Raw genomic sequence first — 17563 nt, 5'->3', positions numbered from 1 at the left:
TATAGACTGTTCTATAGTCCAGACTATAGACTGTTCTATAGTCCAGACTATAGACTATTCTATAGTCCAGACAATAGATTATTCTATAGTCCAGACAATAGACTATTCTATAGTCCAGACTATAGACTGTTCTATAGTCCAGACTATAGACTGTTCTATAGTCCAGACTATAGACTGTTCTATAGTCCAGACTATAGACTGTTCTATAGTCCAGACTATAGACTGTTCTATAGTCCAGACTATAGACTGTTCTATAGTCCAGACTATAGACTGTTCTATAGTCCAGACTATAGACTGTTCTATAGTCCAGACTATAGACTGTTCTATAGTCCAGACTATAGACTGTTCTATAGTCCAGACTATAGACTGTTCTATAGTCCAGACTATAGACTGTTCTATAGTCCAGACTATAGACTGTTCTATAGTCCAGACTATAGACTGTTCTATAGTCCAGACTATAGACTGTTCTATAGTCCAGACTATAGACTGTTCTATAGTCCAGACTATAGAATGTTCTATAGTCCAGACTATAGACTGTTCTATAGTCCAGACTATAGACTGTTCTATAGTCCAGACTATAGACTGTTCTATAGTCCAGACTATAGACTGTTCTATAGTCCAGACTATAATAGACTGTTCTATAGTCCAGACTATAATAGACTGTTCTATAGTCCAGACTATAATAGACTGTTCTATAGTCCAGACTATAATAGACTGTTCTATAGTCCAGACTATAGACTGTTCTATAGTCCAGACTATAGACTGTTCTATAGTCCAGACTATAGACTGTTCTATAGTCCAGACTATAGACTGTTCTATAGTCCAGACTATAGACTGTTCTATAGTCCAGACTATAGACTGTTCTATAGTCCAGACTATAGACTGTTCTATAGTCCAGACTATAGACTGTTCTATAGTCCAGACTATAGACTGTTCTATAGTCCAGACTATAGACTGTTCTATAGTCCAGACTATAGACTGTTCTATAGTCCAGACTATAGACTGTTCTATAGTCCAGACTATAGACTGTTCTATAGTCCAGACTATAGACTGTTCTATAGTCCAGACTATAGACTGTTCTATAGTCCAGACTATAGACTGTTCTATAGTCCAGACTATAGACTGTTCTATAGTCCAGACTATAGACTGTTCTATAGTCCAGACTATAGACTGTTCTATAGTCCAGACTATAGACTGTTCTATAGTCCAGACTATAGACTGTTCTATAGTCCAGACTATAGACTGTTCTATAGTCCAGACTATAGACTGTTCTATAGTCCAGACTATAGACTGTTCTATAGTCCAGACTATAGACTGTTCTATAGTCCAGACTATAGACTGTTCTATAGTCCAGACTATAGACTGTTCTATAGTCCAGACTATAGACTGTTCTATAGTCCAGACTATAGACTGTTCTATAGTCCAGACTATAGACTGTTCTATAGTCCAGACTATAGACTGTTCTATAGTCCAGACTATAGACTGTTCTATAGTCCAGACTATAGACTGTTCTATAGTCCAGACTATAGACTGTTCTATAGTCCAGACTATAGACTGTTCTATAGTCCAGACTATAGACTGTTCTATAGTCCAGACTATAGACTGTTCTATAGTCCAGACTATAGACGGTTCTATAGTCCAGACTATAGACGGTTCTATAGTCCAGACTATAGACTGTTTCATAGTGCAGACTATAGACTGTTCTATAGTCCAGACTATAGACTGTTCTATAGTCCATACTATAGACTGTTCTATAGTCAGACATCAGCACAAATGCACATTATTCTCACCACTACAGTGGTGTAGAGTATAAATATTAAATTACTTTTATGAAATGTACAACGGTTTCAAAACATATACGATATTTTGAATTGTTTCTAAATTTATTATGAAATTTAAAACATTTTCTAAAAAAAGTGCAATAATTACATTAAAACTACAACGCTAGAAAATATTAAATGACAAAATTCCCATTTTCATTAAAATTAACTTCTAACTAATGTGGCGATTTGTAAGCGATAACAAAAAAAAAACAATGTCAATAAAGAAAAAAATTAACATTTAAAAAATAACATTGCAATTAAATAACGTACTTTTTCTACACACTTGTAATTCAAAATTTATTCACATGAAACGTGACGTCACGGTACAGTCCAAACTAATAAAACAAAAGCAAACAAAATTGGAAACAAATGTTATTTAAACGTTTAAGAGAGTAGATAAATGTTATTAACATAACATTTTACTTAACATTTACTGTAAAATAGTTTAATGTTAACACACTATGGTACTTAAACCACCAATGAGGGCAACCAAATAAAACAAAAAGCCCAAAGTTATCCAGAATTCAGTGGTAGTTGTTAATACACAGTTGGTGAAGATTGTTGTCAAACGGAAAACATTTTCCGGCAAACGTGAGTGAGTGTGAGAACGCTCTATAAAAAAATAAATTCAAATAAAACAACGGATGTGTTTTGTTAAACAAAATAAAAGAATTTTTAATTTTTAAGAATTAATTTATAGAAACAAAAGTGTAAAAATTAAAAAAAAAAATAATATTACAAATATGGCAGAAGAAGTACCAGCAAAGGGTGGCATATTAGGAAGTAAGTATCATAAACTAAACAAAAGACTTTTGTTAAAAAAAAAAAGAAAAACATTTAGTAAAAAAGAAAAGCAAACAATTAAATAAAATAACGGCTGCCAAAAATAAGCTTTTGTGTTTAAAAATAACAAAAGTAAATTTAAATTTAAACTGGAAAAAGTGGTTGTGTATCCACCCTAAACAACAACAACAAAAAAAGACGTGTGCTAATGTTTCTAACGCATAAAAATTTTTACACGCGTATGACCTTCTGTTATTATTTAAAGGTCACAAACCTACAAAACAAGACATAATATCTCATAAAACCATCAAATCCTGCAGGACTTGTTTTCCAACACCGTTACAAAAAATAACGAAAGTTAATGATAGAAGAAGAGAGTAACAACCAAGAGAAGAGAAAGCTTCTTTTAATATTTATCTATTGCGGCAAAATGTGTTTGTGTGTGTATGAGTGTATTATACATATTTTCAAAATTTATAGTTTTTCCTAATATTTTCTCTGTCTATTTCGCAAAAATTTCATAATTGAAATTCCAAACAAAAAATAAAGAACCAAACAAAAAATGAAATAAATACAGATTTCAAATATCTCAGTTCCACATTTAGTAGTAGTGTGGTAAATTATAAAGGTCGTTTAAAAGTCATTGATTGACGTATCCAAGAATATAAATATTGATATAAAAATTGCAGCAGAAAATAAAACTCGTTCTTCTTTAAATCATAAAAAAAACATGTAAAAATTTGGGAATTTGTTTACTTTGTTTAAAGCAAACATATTTTCCACAATATTAATATGTTATTGTTTACCAATTTGTTTTTTTATTAAAAACTTGTTAAGAAATCTAAATATGTACCTATTAACATTTAAAGTATGCACGTTTTTTAAATTTATGTTTATTTTTGTTATCTATCGTTTATTTTAATTTTTTGGAAATTATTAGCTTTATTCAAAAAGTAAACAAATATTAGAAAAAAAACCTAAAGAAAACAATGTCAACTTATGTATAAGTAGCATGTAATTTTTTCTGAGGTTTTGAAAACCGCAAAAAACACCGCTATAAATAAGAAATGAATGTCAAACAAGTCATACATTCCATTCCAACAGAAAAACCTTCAAACAAACCCAGTCCTCCCAACATTTACAACATCACATACAAAACTTCAGATATGACATTTGTTATTGAAAATAGGTCATTTTAACAAACTCTCTCTCTCAAAAATGAAATATCCAATTTTTAAATGAATTTACAAACCTACTACCTACTATATAAATGTTTGTTTTAAAAGCCGGTATAAAAATTTTGTTAATTTTATGCTAAAATCAAAACAATATTAAAAAAATCTAATTTTGAACACTATTTGATAAACAAATTAAAAATTTATGAATTCAAAATTTTATGTTCATTTACCTTTAGACTGCGCCTTCATTAAATAGGCCAGAAATTTGTGCACAATTAAAACATTTAGTTTTTCCTCCCTCGTTTTTCTTTTCGATGTCGGTCCGGGACTGTTCCCTATGTTAAGGACGACTGGAAGTTACAATCTAGTTTTGTCAGTCCGAATGTTTTTGGTTGAAATTAAATCCATGGTGCGTCTGACACATATTGAGCGCCATCCTGGTCTGCGTCTGACACCAAATAAGTTTCGGAGTACGAGCAAGTTTGCACACCTTTCTATTCATTCCATTTACCTTTCTTTCCTATAAATTAGGGACTTACGATAAGAAAACTTCATCATCCCTTTTCTGCATTTCAATTCGAATCGTATTGGTATTCTACATTTCGATTCTAAGCTCCGTCACTACATTCCAAGCACCGTCGGACATAGCTAAATCAACTAAATCGACAAACGGACGGACATAGCTAAATAGACTCTAAGCCGATTGGTATACTTTAAGGTGGATATAGGTCCTATATTATTGTGCGTTACAAACATCAGCACAAACCCAAACCCCACTAAAGTGGTGTAGGGTATAAACACTTAAAAAATATGCAAAGTTCTTTAAAAAATTTACGCTTAAGAAGCGTTGCATGTAACTTGATGCAAAGAAGGTATGAAAAGCACGCAATGCTTTGACGCGAAAACGCGTAGTGTGGACCTCCAGCTTAACAACTTACAAAAACGTATCTACGATCGTAATGCAGAATACACACAATCGTAAAGCATTGAAATAAAATGGAATTGCTCCTTCTTTTTCTTACGATTCCGTTTTTTGTTGGAACCCCTATTTTCGATCATAGTATAACTATATGCAGAAACGTAATCCTAATGCAGAATAGGGCTGCATATAACGAGTTAAAATTTTAAACAGTTTTTATACACAAAGAAATAGTCCCGAACTTTTCTAAGACTATGATAATAAATATTAACAAATAAGTAAGAAATTATATTCGGGCGTGGTTGACCTTATGATAGCCTAGACCAGTTATGGGAATGAACATGTAATTCATTATTCACAATAAAGCATTTATGTTGAATTGTTCCTTGTCTCCGATATATTTAAGGCTTAAATTTTAAGCAATTGATTGGTGAAAAACTATTTTTCTGAAAGAAGCTTTATGTGGGGCTGGGGGAAAATATGGGTTGGTACTCATAAAATTTGGCAGATGGATTTACGTTTACATAAAATCTATTTATGCTGAATTTCTTCGGGGCATTAGTCTTTTTAAAGGGCGCTTTACACGATCACACGATCACGATTTTTATAAAACTATAACAAACAACTGTTTCGTTTTTTTGTATGTGTTAACATAAAAATACATCCCTAATCTAATGCGACTTGCTTGTTTTTTGAATCATTTCAAAAAATTAAGAGAGCCATACTTCTTTCAATGTGTAATGGTTTCATTACATATTGCGTTTAGACGATCACATCCGTACTCTTCTACGCATTTCGATAGATCATATTGTGGTATAATGTAAAAGTGGCTTTAATTGCATTAATATTTTTAAGTGAATTTTAGTTTAATTTTCTGTTGGGGGCTAGAGTCAAATGAGGTCCGATCATTACAAGATTCGCCAGTTTCATAAAGGATAGTATACAACCTTTTGTCGAGACATGTACCAGCACATTGAATAAAATTATTAGTTAAAAAGCCCAAATCGGAGGGTACGATTGTATGGGGACCAGGTGAAATAATGAACCAATTTCAACCAAAATCGAAACGAATCGGACGGACGGAGGACATGGCTTAAACGACTCAGAAAATTATTCTAAGTCGATTGGTATATTTTAAGTTGGGTATATGATCAATATTTTTGTGCGTTACAAATACATATCACTATAGCCATAAAAGCATGAAAAATACCTCCAAAAAGCCAATTTCTAGTTCTTCAATTTACAAGAAAAGAGAAAGGGGACCAGTTCCCTTAACACGATAATTCGAAATTATGTTAAAGCTGATATTTAAGCTGTTAAAATAACGTAAAACATTCTAGGATTCTTAATTTTTTTTTAGAAAATTCGATCTTATATTCGAAAATTGTTGAAAACAGGGGAAAAATTTTGACATTCGAAAGCGATCCAAACCTCTTAAAAACATGTTATTAATAACTATTTTATTAATAAAATACTTTTTCAAATAATGTGAAAAAAGTTGTCTCATAATAATTCTTGACCGAGTTTGTTTATTAGAAAATTTATTAAAAACTAACGTAATAATGAGAATATTATTTACCATTACTATATATCAAAGAAACAAATACCATAACCACAAATTATATACTCAACAGAAGTAAAAGAAAACAGAAGTTGTCTTGTAATCTACAATATTTTTATAATTTATAAACCTATGACACTGTATGCACAATTTCAAAACCACACTATTATTATTTAGCCTAAAAAAAAAACTTTTCTTATCTGATATATAATAAGGTCTTCATTATTTATCTATTGCAATTTCACAATTCAAATTAGAAAACTGCAAGAGTCATATAATAATAATAATAATTGCAAATCATATAGCACATATTAAAAAGTATAATTTTGCATAGAAATATGTCATATTACCATTTTATTACTTTAATATGACACGACACTAATTATATAGATAAAATTATATCTAGACGCGTTTTTCTAATTGACAATATTTCATCAAATTATTTATTAGTTTTGTTATTTGAATATTATCACCAACAGCATTAGTTATGCTTATTAATATAACAAATATTACCAATTACAATAACAATATTTGTTATTTATTATAATGTCTTTAAAACTAATAAACTTTTTCTATATTCACTTTACAAATAAAAATCTCTTTTTTATTTTTATCAAAAATAAATTTATATTTTCAAGGAAATTCTTATTCGAGAACTGATAAAAATACTATGCCTACACATTTTTTTTTTGTTCACGCCAATCAATTACGTTTTAATACTCTTCATAAATTCACCGTTAAAATATTGTCTTTAGTTTTATATTAGAGCACATGGTTTAGCGTCGTGATTGATAACTGACCTAACACAAATTTGTTAAAATAAAAATATAACATTGTATATTTTCATTTGTTACCATGTATCTGCTGACTGCTTAAGAATTTGACGGATGTCATTATTTTTGGGAATGTTATATAATAGCAGGAGTGCTAGACATGACAACAAAACATTATATAGAGGGTGAAATAAAAATGAGATTTATTTAAATTCAAATATCGTCAAAATCTATATTTAACTGTTGACATCATCGATTTGTAGACAAGGTTGCAGTGACCCACATTATATATTTTTTAAATAAATTTAAAAATATTTCATATATTTTATAATTTTTTGGGGGATTTCAATCAAGAACTTTAAATTTTGTTTTGAGAATTTTAATAGAAAAGTTTTTGTTGCAAGTTTATGCATAAAATATTAAGTTTTAAATTAAATTATAATTTGTTTAAATAATTATGACTAACACTGTACATTTTCACTGCAACAGTTCAAGCTAATAGATAACAATTTTGATTTAGTTAATTTATCTGAAGTCGACTTACGTTTTTATTATATTACTGAAACGATTTAATAATATTGAAGTTTAAAGTAAATACTTTTAAAATAAGCTTTTAAAATTTAAGAAAATTTTAAAATAATTTTAAACGTTTTTAAGTTCGAAATTAAAAAATTCAAGAATTTTTTGGACTCAAATAAAACTTATATTATATTTTTATGAAACTGCTATACAAATTTTTCAAACATAAATTCGAATATTGAAAAATTTATTTGAACAAAAGTTCGAATGATCTAAAAATCAAAACTAAATTTTTGAAAATTTCAAATTTGGTTATAAATTATGGTTTAAAACAACAAATAAACCAACATTGCAACCTAAATAAAAGTTATATTGAAAATTGTTTTCTAAATTTAAGAAACAGAAAGGAATTTTCTTATTTCAAAACAATTTACTTTTTGTATCCTTTTATATTAAATAAATCTCCCATAATTATTATGAAACTATACTTAATTGGGTAACCCAATACTGTCTAAATCAAAAACAACACAACAAATTGACAATTTGAAATTGAATATTTTGAAAATCAAAAGAAAGTCAAATATGTATTCATTTACAATCTGACGTAATAAATATTTGTAGTAAATCCAGGTTACAAAATTTCTTACGCGGTTAATGTCTATTTATAGTGAGTATGTGTTAAGGAAATCAAAAATGTTTAGATTTGACAGCAGGATATGGCCCAACCCTATAATAATTCCCCAAACCCCTCCTTAAATATTGTCTTTTATTAATAATTTATTTACCATTTCCTATTTAATTTCATTTTAACAGAATGTCTACCAGCACGTTATATTTTGGCCGTTTTGGGTTCAATAGGTATGGCCATTATTTATGGCTTGAAAGTAAATCTTAGTGTTGCTATGGTTGCTATGTTAAATCACACTGCTGTTGGCCATGGTTCTCATGGTGGAGATCATGGTGGAAATGTTAGTGCAGCTTCGCCAGAATATGAAGTTTGTCAACCACCTGGTGGTGCTACAAATGAAACCACAAAGGTTGAGGTGAGTAAAAGATAAACATTCATTTTGAATTTTAAATGAACAGTAAATAGATTTGTATTATTGCAAATTTCAAAAACGTTAGATTTGAAAATATCAATTGCCGGAAATTCCATTCTAAAACAATACTTTTGTTAAAGACACGGGTTGTTTACTTTTCTTTAAATATAATTGTATTAGATACGTATTTCGTGCAAAATATTTCCATAACAGGTGTTTAGAATTTATTAAGCAAATACTAAGTATGTTTTTAAAAATACTATAATTAGCAATCAAATATTGATTCAAAAATTATTTTGAAAACCATGATAATGATAATTAATTTAAAATGTATTTTTCCCTTCTACAGGATGGTCCCTTTATCTGGAGTGAACCATTGCAGGGTACCTTGCTCAGTTGCTATTTCTGGGGTTACTTGGTATCACAAATTCCCATGGCTCGTGTAGCTGAAAACTTCTCCGCCAAATGGGTTATGTTATTCTCAGTGGCCATTAATGTTATTTGTACACTCTTGACTCCCGTTATGACTGAATTGCATTATGTTGGTTTGATTATTATGCGTGTGTTGGAGGGTATTGGTGGTGGTGCCACTTTCCCTGCTATGCATTGTATGATTGCTGCCTGGTCTCCACCCAATGAAAGATCTGTCATGTCCACCATTATTTATGTGGGTACATCTTTCGGTACTGCTATTTCTATACTGTTAGCTGGTGTCTTGTCTGGCAATTTTGGTTGGGAATCTGTCTTCTATGTCATGGGTGGTCTCAGTTGTTTATGGATGTTGTTGTGGACTGTGTTGGTGGCAGATAATCCCAATAAACAAAGATTTATCAGTATGGAGGAAAGAGATATGATTAACTCTTCATTGGGTCAGACGTCCGTTAAGGAAGAACATCCCCCCGTACCATGGAAGAAGGTATTGACTTCGGTTCCTTTCTGGGCTATTTTGATTGCTCATTGCTGCAGCAACTGGGGCTGGTACATGTTCTTGATTGAGATTCCCTTCTATATGAAACAAGTGTTGGCCTTTAATGTCTCTAGCAATGCTGTTGCCAGTGCTATGCCCTATTTCCCCATGTTGATTTTCAGTATTATTTTGGGTAAAACTCTCGATACACTCAAAGCTAAACGTAAGTTTTCTTGATAACTTAAGTCCCTAAATACTTATATAAATTTAACTTGATGCTTTATCTTACAGAAAAAATTACTACCACTATTGCTCGTAAAACTGCCACTTCTATTTGCACCATCATTCCCATTATTTGTCTATTGAGTTTGTGCTACATTGGCTGCAAACACACTGCTGCTGTTATTATCATGACCATTGGCATTATTGCCATGGGTGGCATGTTCTCTGGTTTCTTGTCCAATCACATTGATATTGCTCCTAATTATGCCGGTACTTTGGTGGCTATCACCAATACCGCAGCTACCTTACCCGGTATTATTGTGCCCTTGTTTGTTGGTTTCATTACCAAAGGAAATGTAAGTTTTGAAATTAAATTTCGCCAAAAAAATGGAATTTATTCATTTGTTTCTTTTTCCTTATTCTAGCAAAACATTGGGGCCTGGCGTATTATTTTCTTTGTAACCATTGTCTTATTCATTATTGAATTCTTGGTATTTGTCATTTTTGGCTCGGGCGAAGAACAACCTTGGAATAAAATGGCCCAAAAATCTGATCCCGAACAAGCGCAACAAGATGAAAATACTCCCTTAAAAGGCATGAATAAAACTACTAATGCTTCTTAAGTCTAGCGAGCAAGTAAAGCAACAAAATGTACAACTATTTTATCCTTTGAAGGATTTAAACAAAAAAAATTAAGATTATAAGTTTAAATTAAATGTATAAATTGTATAAGTTTTAAGTTCGTTAAATTACTTTTATACTTCTTTTTCTTGTTTTTAACAATTAAAAGTATGTTAAATTCTCTTTTTTTCATTGTGTACTTTTATAAATGTTACAAAAAAGAAACTACCTCTGAATTTATATAGAAAAATATATACCTAATACTACCTATTATTATTATACACCTATAATAACACATACAAACTATCTCCGCCGCCTTTGTACTTACAAAAAAAAAATCATTTGCATTATCACTATCAATTTTATTATTGAATGATAAAAAATAATTAAGCGTAGTCTTACCTAAAAAATACTTAATTACATTTAATGATAATTACAACAAAACATACTATTATTTTTTATGTACAACAACAAATATATATATATAATTCAAATGTCTCTATTGTATGTTATAAATATTGAGAGAATTTAAAAGAAAAATATATAGGAATGACAAATTAAAAAAACTTTTGGTTTTATTAATTGGGTGGAACCTTTAATTAGAGGTTTACAGGGAATGAGTAACTCTATATATCGGTTCGAAAGAAAAGCTTTTAAAACTTTCCCATTCACAATCGGTGTCGTATCGTTCAATGTCATAAGTAGTACTCAAACTAATTTTTAAAAACAATACAAAATTTGCACAACATACAACGATACGACAGCGATTATGAGTTCGACTAATGTATAAAACATACAAACAGCAAAAATCGAAGGAATTAGGAATCTTTAATCATTCTTCAAACGCTTTCTTTAAGATTTAATACCGAGATTTTTAAATTTTTTATTATGTACTAAACTTAAGTATAATTGCTTCCCTTTCTTTTTCTTAAAGCTTTCGTAGTTTAATGAATATTATGATAAAGTGGAATGTTAAATTCCATCTAAATAATCTATTGAATTGTAATTTTCTTCAGTCATTAAGTTTATGATTATATTAATTTAGGTCAAATAACTTAAATTTTCTTAACGCGAATTTGCAGAAATTTAGCACTTCTGAATAGATCTGAACACTGTACTGTTATGTTTGGAAGTTCGAAGTAATGCTCTAAAGAAAACTTATATTCGAAAAGTTTTTAAAACTATTAAAATTATTTCATTATAAGGATTCATTAAAGTACATTTTAATTCTACAATACGAGTTCAATCTCTTTCTATTTTTCAGTTAACTTTAAATTTAATTTTAAATTATGTTCGAAAATTCGAAGTTAAGTTCCAAAAATATCTTTAATAATATGCTAAAATAATCTCTAATCAAAAATATTATTTTAGTTATATTTGAGCACATTATCTAACTTTTTCAATTTCTAATATAAACTTTTTAAAAATAATATCAAAATTTTTGTGAATTTCGAAGAATTTTTAATGTAGTTTATAAATTATTTAATAAAAAAAATTTATTTAAAAATTCGATGAAAACAGAATAAATATGAAACAAGTAAGAAAGTATAGTCGGGCGTGGCCGACCATATGATACCCTACACCAGTTATGAATATTAAATGTGATTTATTTTTCATAATATCGCATTTATCTTCAATATTCCCTTGTTCCGATACATTAAAGCAATTTATGGATGAAAAACCAATTTTCTGAAAGAGGCTTTATATGGGGGCTAGGGGCAAATATGGACCAAGCCCGATAAAATTTTGTGAATATATTTATATTTACATAATATTTAATTGTGCTGAATTTCATCGCGATATTTGTTTTTATAAGTTAATTTGGGACATTCAAGTAATTTTCTGAAGGGACTTTGTATGGGAGCTAGGGTCAAATGGGGCCCGATCTTTATGAAATTTGGCAGGGTTATCAAGACTTCTATAAAACTTAGTTGTGCCGTATTTTATCGATATATCTGTATATTTAACATAATTATGAGCTCAGAAGCCCTTTTCGGGGGGTTCTGTTCTATGGGGGCTAGGTGAAATAATGGACCGATTTTAACCATTTTCAATAGGCTTCGTCCTTGGGTCAAATAAAACGTGCGTGCCAAATTTCATCCAATTAGAAAATTGCGACCTGTAGCTTGCGCACAAGGTTTACATGGACAGCCAGCCAGCCAGACGGACGGACGGACGGACAAAGCTTAATCGACTCAGAAAACGATTCTAAGCCGATTGGTATACTTTAAGGTGGGTCTAGGACGAATATTTTTATATGTTACAAACATCAGCACAAATCCAATATACCCTCCCCACTAAAGTGGGGTAGGGTATAAAAAGCATGAACCTCTGATTTTCCAATTGGGTATTTTAAAAATCTATTACAATGAAAGAAAAAAACATATGACTATTCCACAGACAGCTGTTCAAACAAAACAAAGAATACCGGCAGAAGAACGTGTGGTATAATACGATTTTATATTTTTACTTGACATAACATCTTTAAATTTTTAAATTAAAATGTTAAAAACACGCAATATCTGGATCATACAACAACGATGGAAAAGTGGCAAAACGCGATGGTCCATTCAACAAAAGAAAAAGACAAATACCGATAGAGCTCTTGAGAGTTTTGATGATTTTTATGGTTCTGTTTTCGGTATTCGCTGGAAGAATATGAGAGCCGCAATGTTAACCGAACACAAATATATGGCCATGGTAAACAATTTTGGTGATACCGAAAAGACTTGCAGTCGTTTGGAAATGGATGGTATATACAAATTTTTATCATTTTCAATGGTTTTTTTTATTAATATAATCGCTTTTAGGGGCTATAAATGTTAAATCTCTAGTAAACTTGGCCAAAGAACGTTTGGAGGGTTCACAAACCCTAGGTCTAAATAAAAATACCCATGAATTAGGTGACAAAATGGATTCGATTACTCGCAAACAAAAGGAAAAAGAAATACAGTCTTTGTATCCAGATAATGAAAATACATTACCCGATGAACTGGAGTATAAGGCTAGGGGAGAATCAAATGAAAATAATTCTCCTAAAGAAGAGGATAATCCTTTAATAAGTATGAATCATGATGTGTGTATCGATGAAAAACGTATGATAGATCCAGAGGTTAATACGGGTGGTCTTTATGAATTTGTACCCGCAACACAAATAAAAGGCATGGAAGATTGGATACCAGAATCGGAACATTATAGATATTACCAAACCACCACAGATTTTCCTTTAAATATAGAACCTGAAACAGAGTTTATATTCCCCGAACATTTATCTTTGTACACCTATGAAATGGGTAATTGTGCGGAATTTAGGCGACCCAATAAATGTTTAACTGGTAAGTTAACTTTATAGGTAAATATATCAAAATACATACATGGTAAAAATTGCATCATTTATTGAAAACAAAATTTAATTATAGGCAGTTGTATGTATGTGTGTTTAGGAAATTATTGAATAATAAATTTCTCACTTACCTTTTACAGGTGTTCTTTCACATTATCTACTGGATGGTGCTTCCATATTACCACCTCTTCTTTTAGATGTTAAATTAGGTGAACGTGTACTCGATGCTTGTGCTGCTCCTGGTGGTAAATCGTTGTTAATGCTACAAACTTTACATCCCGAACAGTTGGTGTGCAATGATGTAATGGAATCGCGTGTAAATCGTATACGCAAAGTTATGAAAGAATATCTATTCGATTATGAAGAACGATGGGAGGGAAAACGTTTACTACTCAATCAATGCGATGCTCGTAATATAGAAGAATATGGTACATATGATAAGATCTTGGTAGATGTACCCTGTACCACTGATCGTCATTCGCTAATGGAAAATGACAATAACATTTTCAAGCCCACACGCATTAAGGAAAGATTGAGGATACCCGAACTGCAGGCGGGTATTTTGGAGAATTGCTTACGTTTGCTGAAACCAGGAGGAAGTTTAGTTTATTCCACTTGCTCTCTATCGCCCGTACAAAATGATGGTGTTGTTCATATGGCTTTACAAAAGGTGTTCCATGAACATGGTTTAACATGTACCATTAAGGATTTGAGCCATATTGTTAATTTGTTCAGTGATATTTATAAATTTGAATATCCCAAAAGTTTAAAATATGGACAAATGGTTTTGCCATATTTACCAGCCAATTTTGGACCCATGTATTTTAGTAAAATAACACGTAATGAATGAATTCGAAAGGGCAGCATAAGATAATTTTTTTTGTTAGTTATTATATTTTTTAAGTCTGTAGTTTAGATTTTTAATGAAAATTAAAGTTTGTGAAAAATATAACGATTTATACTTTTTTCTTCTTTTTGGGTTTGGTTGGCAGTGGACCAGGTACTTTGAAAACAGTGCTAAAAGTGGGGAAAAATAGAAATATATATACATTTAACAAATTTAAAGAAAATATGAGAAAACATGATTAAAGATTTTGAAAATGAAGCATAAACTTTTAGACTTATAACTCTATAATGTAATTGTTAATACTTACTGACAAGTAGTGCAGATTGGACTGAACTTGCAGAAAACTGAAAGAAAAAGAAAAATATAATATTAATGAATATTTTATACTCAGATGCGTTTAAAGCTCCTTACTCGATAAACACACGGAACAAACATAGCCAATATCTATTAACTCTCGATGACAGAAACAGGCTGCTCTATAATCTACTTTAGTGGGTGGCGGTAATACTAATTTTTGTCTCATTTGAGGATCCGGCAAAAACACCCACAAAAGATACTGCAACAAACCATCCAACTGTGTCAGGCGTAAATACTGACCACCCGTAATATCACAGCCCTGCTGTAGTAAACTTAAAGATTTATCCAGAGCACAGACATCAAGAACAATACCCAGTTTTTGGGCGGTAAAGAAGACATTCATATAGGTCATGTACTGAGAAGCGCATTCATTACTACCGGTTAGCACTAAAATGCGGGAATGTATCTTAACACCAGCCGCACTATTACGTTGGATCTAAGATTAATAAACAAATAAGACTTTGACAAATATTGCTCCAAGAATCTACTTACCCTTGATATATAGCACAAAGCCATGGACATACTGCCGGCTAGTAGACTCTCGGTGGGTTGACTTATTTTAGGAGCATTTGTTATTATATGGCTTAAACGCTGCTTGACGGTTTTCTCCACCAAACTAAAGGCTTCATATTGACCATCCACCTGACGCACCTCCAATTGTTTAACCGGCATGGGATATAAGAAATCCCTTGAAAATAAAAAAACTTATTTACTATTCCGTAATTTGTATTTTATTAAATACTTACGTAGCATGATGATGACAGGAAATTACCGCCAATTTATTTTGAGCTTTTTGCATTAAGTGCGCATTTCCAAAGGCAACTATGGCGTCGAGGCATTGTGACAAATTTTCGGGATTTTGACGCACTATACGTTGGGAAGGATTAGTATCCACTACTATAACCAACAAGCTAACACTATTAAGATCTATAATAATGAGAATTTTGCTAATTTAATGCTGTTTTTAATTAAATTTAAACAAAAATACCTTCACTGTCCACAACCGGCTTATTATCCATCATAGACTATCAGGGTGCACTCATAAGGTAAAGTCAATTATACAAAAACAACAAAATGTGCATGTTGCCATCGTACTTTTTTTAAATTTGCCGTATAAAAAAAATGTATCCACGTTAAATAAATATGTATTATAAGATACAATTTATTAAAAATTATATATGAATTGAAAATATAATAAGAATACAATTTTAAATTATAGCTTATTAAATAATTAATTAATTGTGTCAACTCTAAATGGTGTACTTTGACAGTTGTGTCTACCTTAAATAAAAAAATGAGTGATCAGCTGTTGAATTGACTTTACCTTGTAAGTGCATCCTGTAATGAACCACGGAAGATTTAAAAAAGGGAGAAATATATAAAGATATACATATTTCTATCTCTTTTCACCTTATACTTATTTTTTCTCAAATGTAAAAAACAAATTGCATTACAGTCAAACAAATTTATACCTTTATTTCTTGCATTTAAAAAATGTTAATTTTAATCATGAATAGATATAGTTTTCTAATGCATTTCCAATTTCCAACGCAACAGATTTTGTTTGATCTCATGTTTGTAGCAAACACTTTTTTGTTTGAAGTAAAAGCAGCGACGGCGTAAACACTCCATTCACTTTGGATGGTTAACACCAATCAATTTTTCTCACACTGAACATACCTCAGTGTTTATCATTCTGTAAAAAACCAAACGTCAGAGGAAATTGCAATTTTTGCATAAATTTTTATTTTAGAAACTAGAAAATTGGGCGTTTCTAATAATTTAAAGTGTTTTTATATCCATTTCAACAAATCGAAAAGACATTCCTAGACCTCGCCATAATGCTTGTCTTAGTATTGGGTGATTTGCATATACCCCACCGTTGCAGTAGTTTGCCAGCTAAATTCAAGAAACTGCTAGTACCCGGGCGTATACATCATATTTTGGTTACTGGCAATTTGTGCACAAAAGAGTCTCATGATTATCTCAAGACACTGGCCAATGATGTTCACATTGTGCGTGGTGATTTCGATGACAATCTCTCTTATCCCGAACAAAAGGTGGTAACTGTTGGGCAATTTCGTATTGGCCTATGCCACGGTCACCAGGTAGTGCCTAGGGGTGACCCCGAAGCATTAGCCTTAGTGCAACGTCAATTGGATGTGGATATTTTAATAACAGGACACACTCATAAATTCGAGGCCTACGAACATGGCAATAAATTCTATATAAATCCCGGCTCTGCTACGGGAGCTTTTAATCCCTTGGATACTAATGTTGTGCCATCGTTTGTATTGATGGACATACAAAGTTCAACGGTTGTAACGTATGTTTATCAATTGATTGGTGACGAAGTCAAAGTGGAACGTATCGAATATAAGAAAATTTAAGATATTGGAAAAACAACAGACAGACAGCAGAGGAGTTGCAGTAATTATTATGTATGTTAGTACGAATGGTTTTGTTGTTCTTTAAGAAAATTCTTTAAATGATAAGAAAAATATGCATACATACATATGTATGTAGCAAATGATTATATACATATGTTTTAAATTATATAGTATTTTATAAATAAATAAAAAATAAACATTAAAAATGCACTTTAAAATTTTTCTTTAATATGAAATAAAACTGTTATAAAACTATATGCAGGGATGGTTAATTAAATTT

The 17563-nt window shown here is 30.9% G+C and overlaps 4 protein-coding genes across 5 annotated transcripts; 3 read left to right on the top strand and 1 right to left on the bottom strand.

Annotated features, from left to right (window-relative positions):
• Positions 1 to 2318: 2318 nt before the first annotated feature.
• Positions 2319 to 10912, top strand: LOC119606897 (sialin). Of its 2 annotated transcripts, none has more exons than XM_037960553.1 (5): positions 2319 to 2606; positions 8370 to 8599; positions 8946 to 9726; positions 9795 to 10081; positions 10151 to 10652. In XM_037960553.1, exons 1-5 carry the CDS (start codon positions 2567 to 2569, stop codon positions 10346 to 10348), a joined length of 1536 nt encoding a protein of 511 aa, XP_037816481.1. In that variant the 5' UTR covers positions 2319 to 2566; the 3' UTR covers positions 10349 to 10652. The 2 variants fall into 2 exon arrangements, with proteins under 2 accessions (XP_037816481.1, XP_037816482.1); XM_037960554.1 differs by lacking the exon at positions 2319 to 2606 and adding an exon at positions 8137 to 8223 and having other exon boundaries at positions 10151 to 10912.
• Positions 10913 to 12762: 1850 nt separating this feature from the next.
• LOC119606899 (5-methylcytosine rRNA methyltransferase NSUN4) lies at positions 12763 to 14648 on the top strand. The gene is made up of 3 exons (XM_037960555.1): positions 12763 to 13098; positions 13157 to 13681; positions 13830 to 14648. Exons 1-3 carry the CDS (start codon positions 12849 to 12851, stop codon positions 14537 to 14539), a joined length of 1485 nt encoding a protein of 494 aa, XP_037816483.1. The 5' UTR covers positions 12763 to 12848; the 3' UTR covers positions 14540 to 14648.
• Positions 14561 to 15963, bottom strand: LOC119606900 (general transcription factor IIH subunit 3). Its single transcript, XM_037960556.1, has 6 exons — positions 15882 to 15963; positions 15640 to 15820; positions 15386 to 15581; positions 14948 to 15329; positions 14844 to 14880; positions 14561 to 14706 (listed from the first exon to the last, which is right to left on the bottom strand). The coding sequence occupies exons 1-6, from the start codon at positions 15913 to 15915 to the stop codon at positions 14646 to 14648; spliced, it is 891 nt and encodes a 296-aa protein (XP_037816484.1). The 5' UTR covers positions 15916 to 15963; the 3' UTR covers positions 14561 to 14645.
• A 602-nt stretch (positions 15964 to 16565) lies between these two features.
• LOC119606913 (vacuolar protein sorting-associated protein 29) lies at positions 16566 to 17487 on the top strand. The gene has a single exon (XM_037960576.1). The coding sequence runs from the start codon at positions 16735 to 16737 to the stop codon at positions 17281 to 17283; it is 549 nt and encodes a 182-aa protein (XP_037816504.1). The 5' UTR covers positions 16566 to 16734; the 3' UTR covers positions 17284 to 17487.
• Positions 17488 to 17563: the final 76 nt, after the last annotated feature.

The sequence above is a fragment of the Lucilia sericata genome, unplaced genomic scaffold (genome assembly GCF_015586225.1).
Source record: "Lucilia sericata isolate MDLA Ls3-8-SP2 unplaced genomic scaffold, ASM1558622v1 Contig000634F_arrow, whole genome shotgun sequence".
In the NCBI taxonomy this organism is placed as follows: domain Eukaryota; kingdom Metazoa; phylum Arthropoda; class Insecta; order Diptera; family Calliphoridae; genus Lucilia; species Lucilia sericata.
This window is presented reverse-complemented; position numbering and strand designations above follow the sequence as displayed.

Bases quoted from the DNA above. Each gene is read 5' to 3' on its own strand.
- LOC119606897 (XM_037960553.1), top strand. From the start codon at position 2,567: ATGGCAGAAGAAGTACCAGCAAAGGGTGGCATATTAGGAA. The intron at 2,607-8,369 runs GTAAGTATCATA...TCATTTTAACAG, and splicing joins AAAGGGTGGCATATTAGGAA to AATGTCTACCAGCACGTTAT. The intron at 10,082-10,150 runs GTAAGTTTTGAA...TCCTTATTCTAG, and splicing joins GTTTCATTACCAAAGGAAAT to CAAAACATTGGGGCCTGGCG.
- LOC119606899 (XM_037960555.1), top strand. From the start codon at position 12,849: ATGTTAAAAACACGCAATATCTGGATCATACAACAACGATGGAAAAGT. The intron at 13,099-13,156 runs GTATATACAAAT...AATCGCTTTTAG, and splicing joins CAGTCGTTTGGAAATGGATG to GGGCTATAAATGTTAAATCT. The intron at 13,682-13,829 runs GTAAGTTAACTT...TACCTTTTACAG, and splicing joins ACCCAATAAATGTTTAACTG to GTGTTCTTTCACATTATCTA.
- LOC119606900 (XM_037960556.1), bottom strand. From the start codon at position 15,915: ATGATGGATAATAAGCCGGTTGTGGACAGTGAAG. The intron at 15,821-15,881 runs GTATTTTTGTTT...TCATTATTATAG, and splicing joins GCCGGTTGTGGACAGTGAAG to ATCTTAATAGTGTTAGCTTG. The intron at 15,582-15,639 runs GTAAGTATTTAA...TTTATTTTCAAG, and splicing joins TCCTGTCATCATCATGCTAC to GGATTTCTTATATCCCATGC.
- LOC119606913 (XM_037960576.1), top strand. From the start codon at position 16,735: ATGCTTGTCTTAGTATTGGGTGATTTGCATATACCCCACCGTTGCAGT.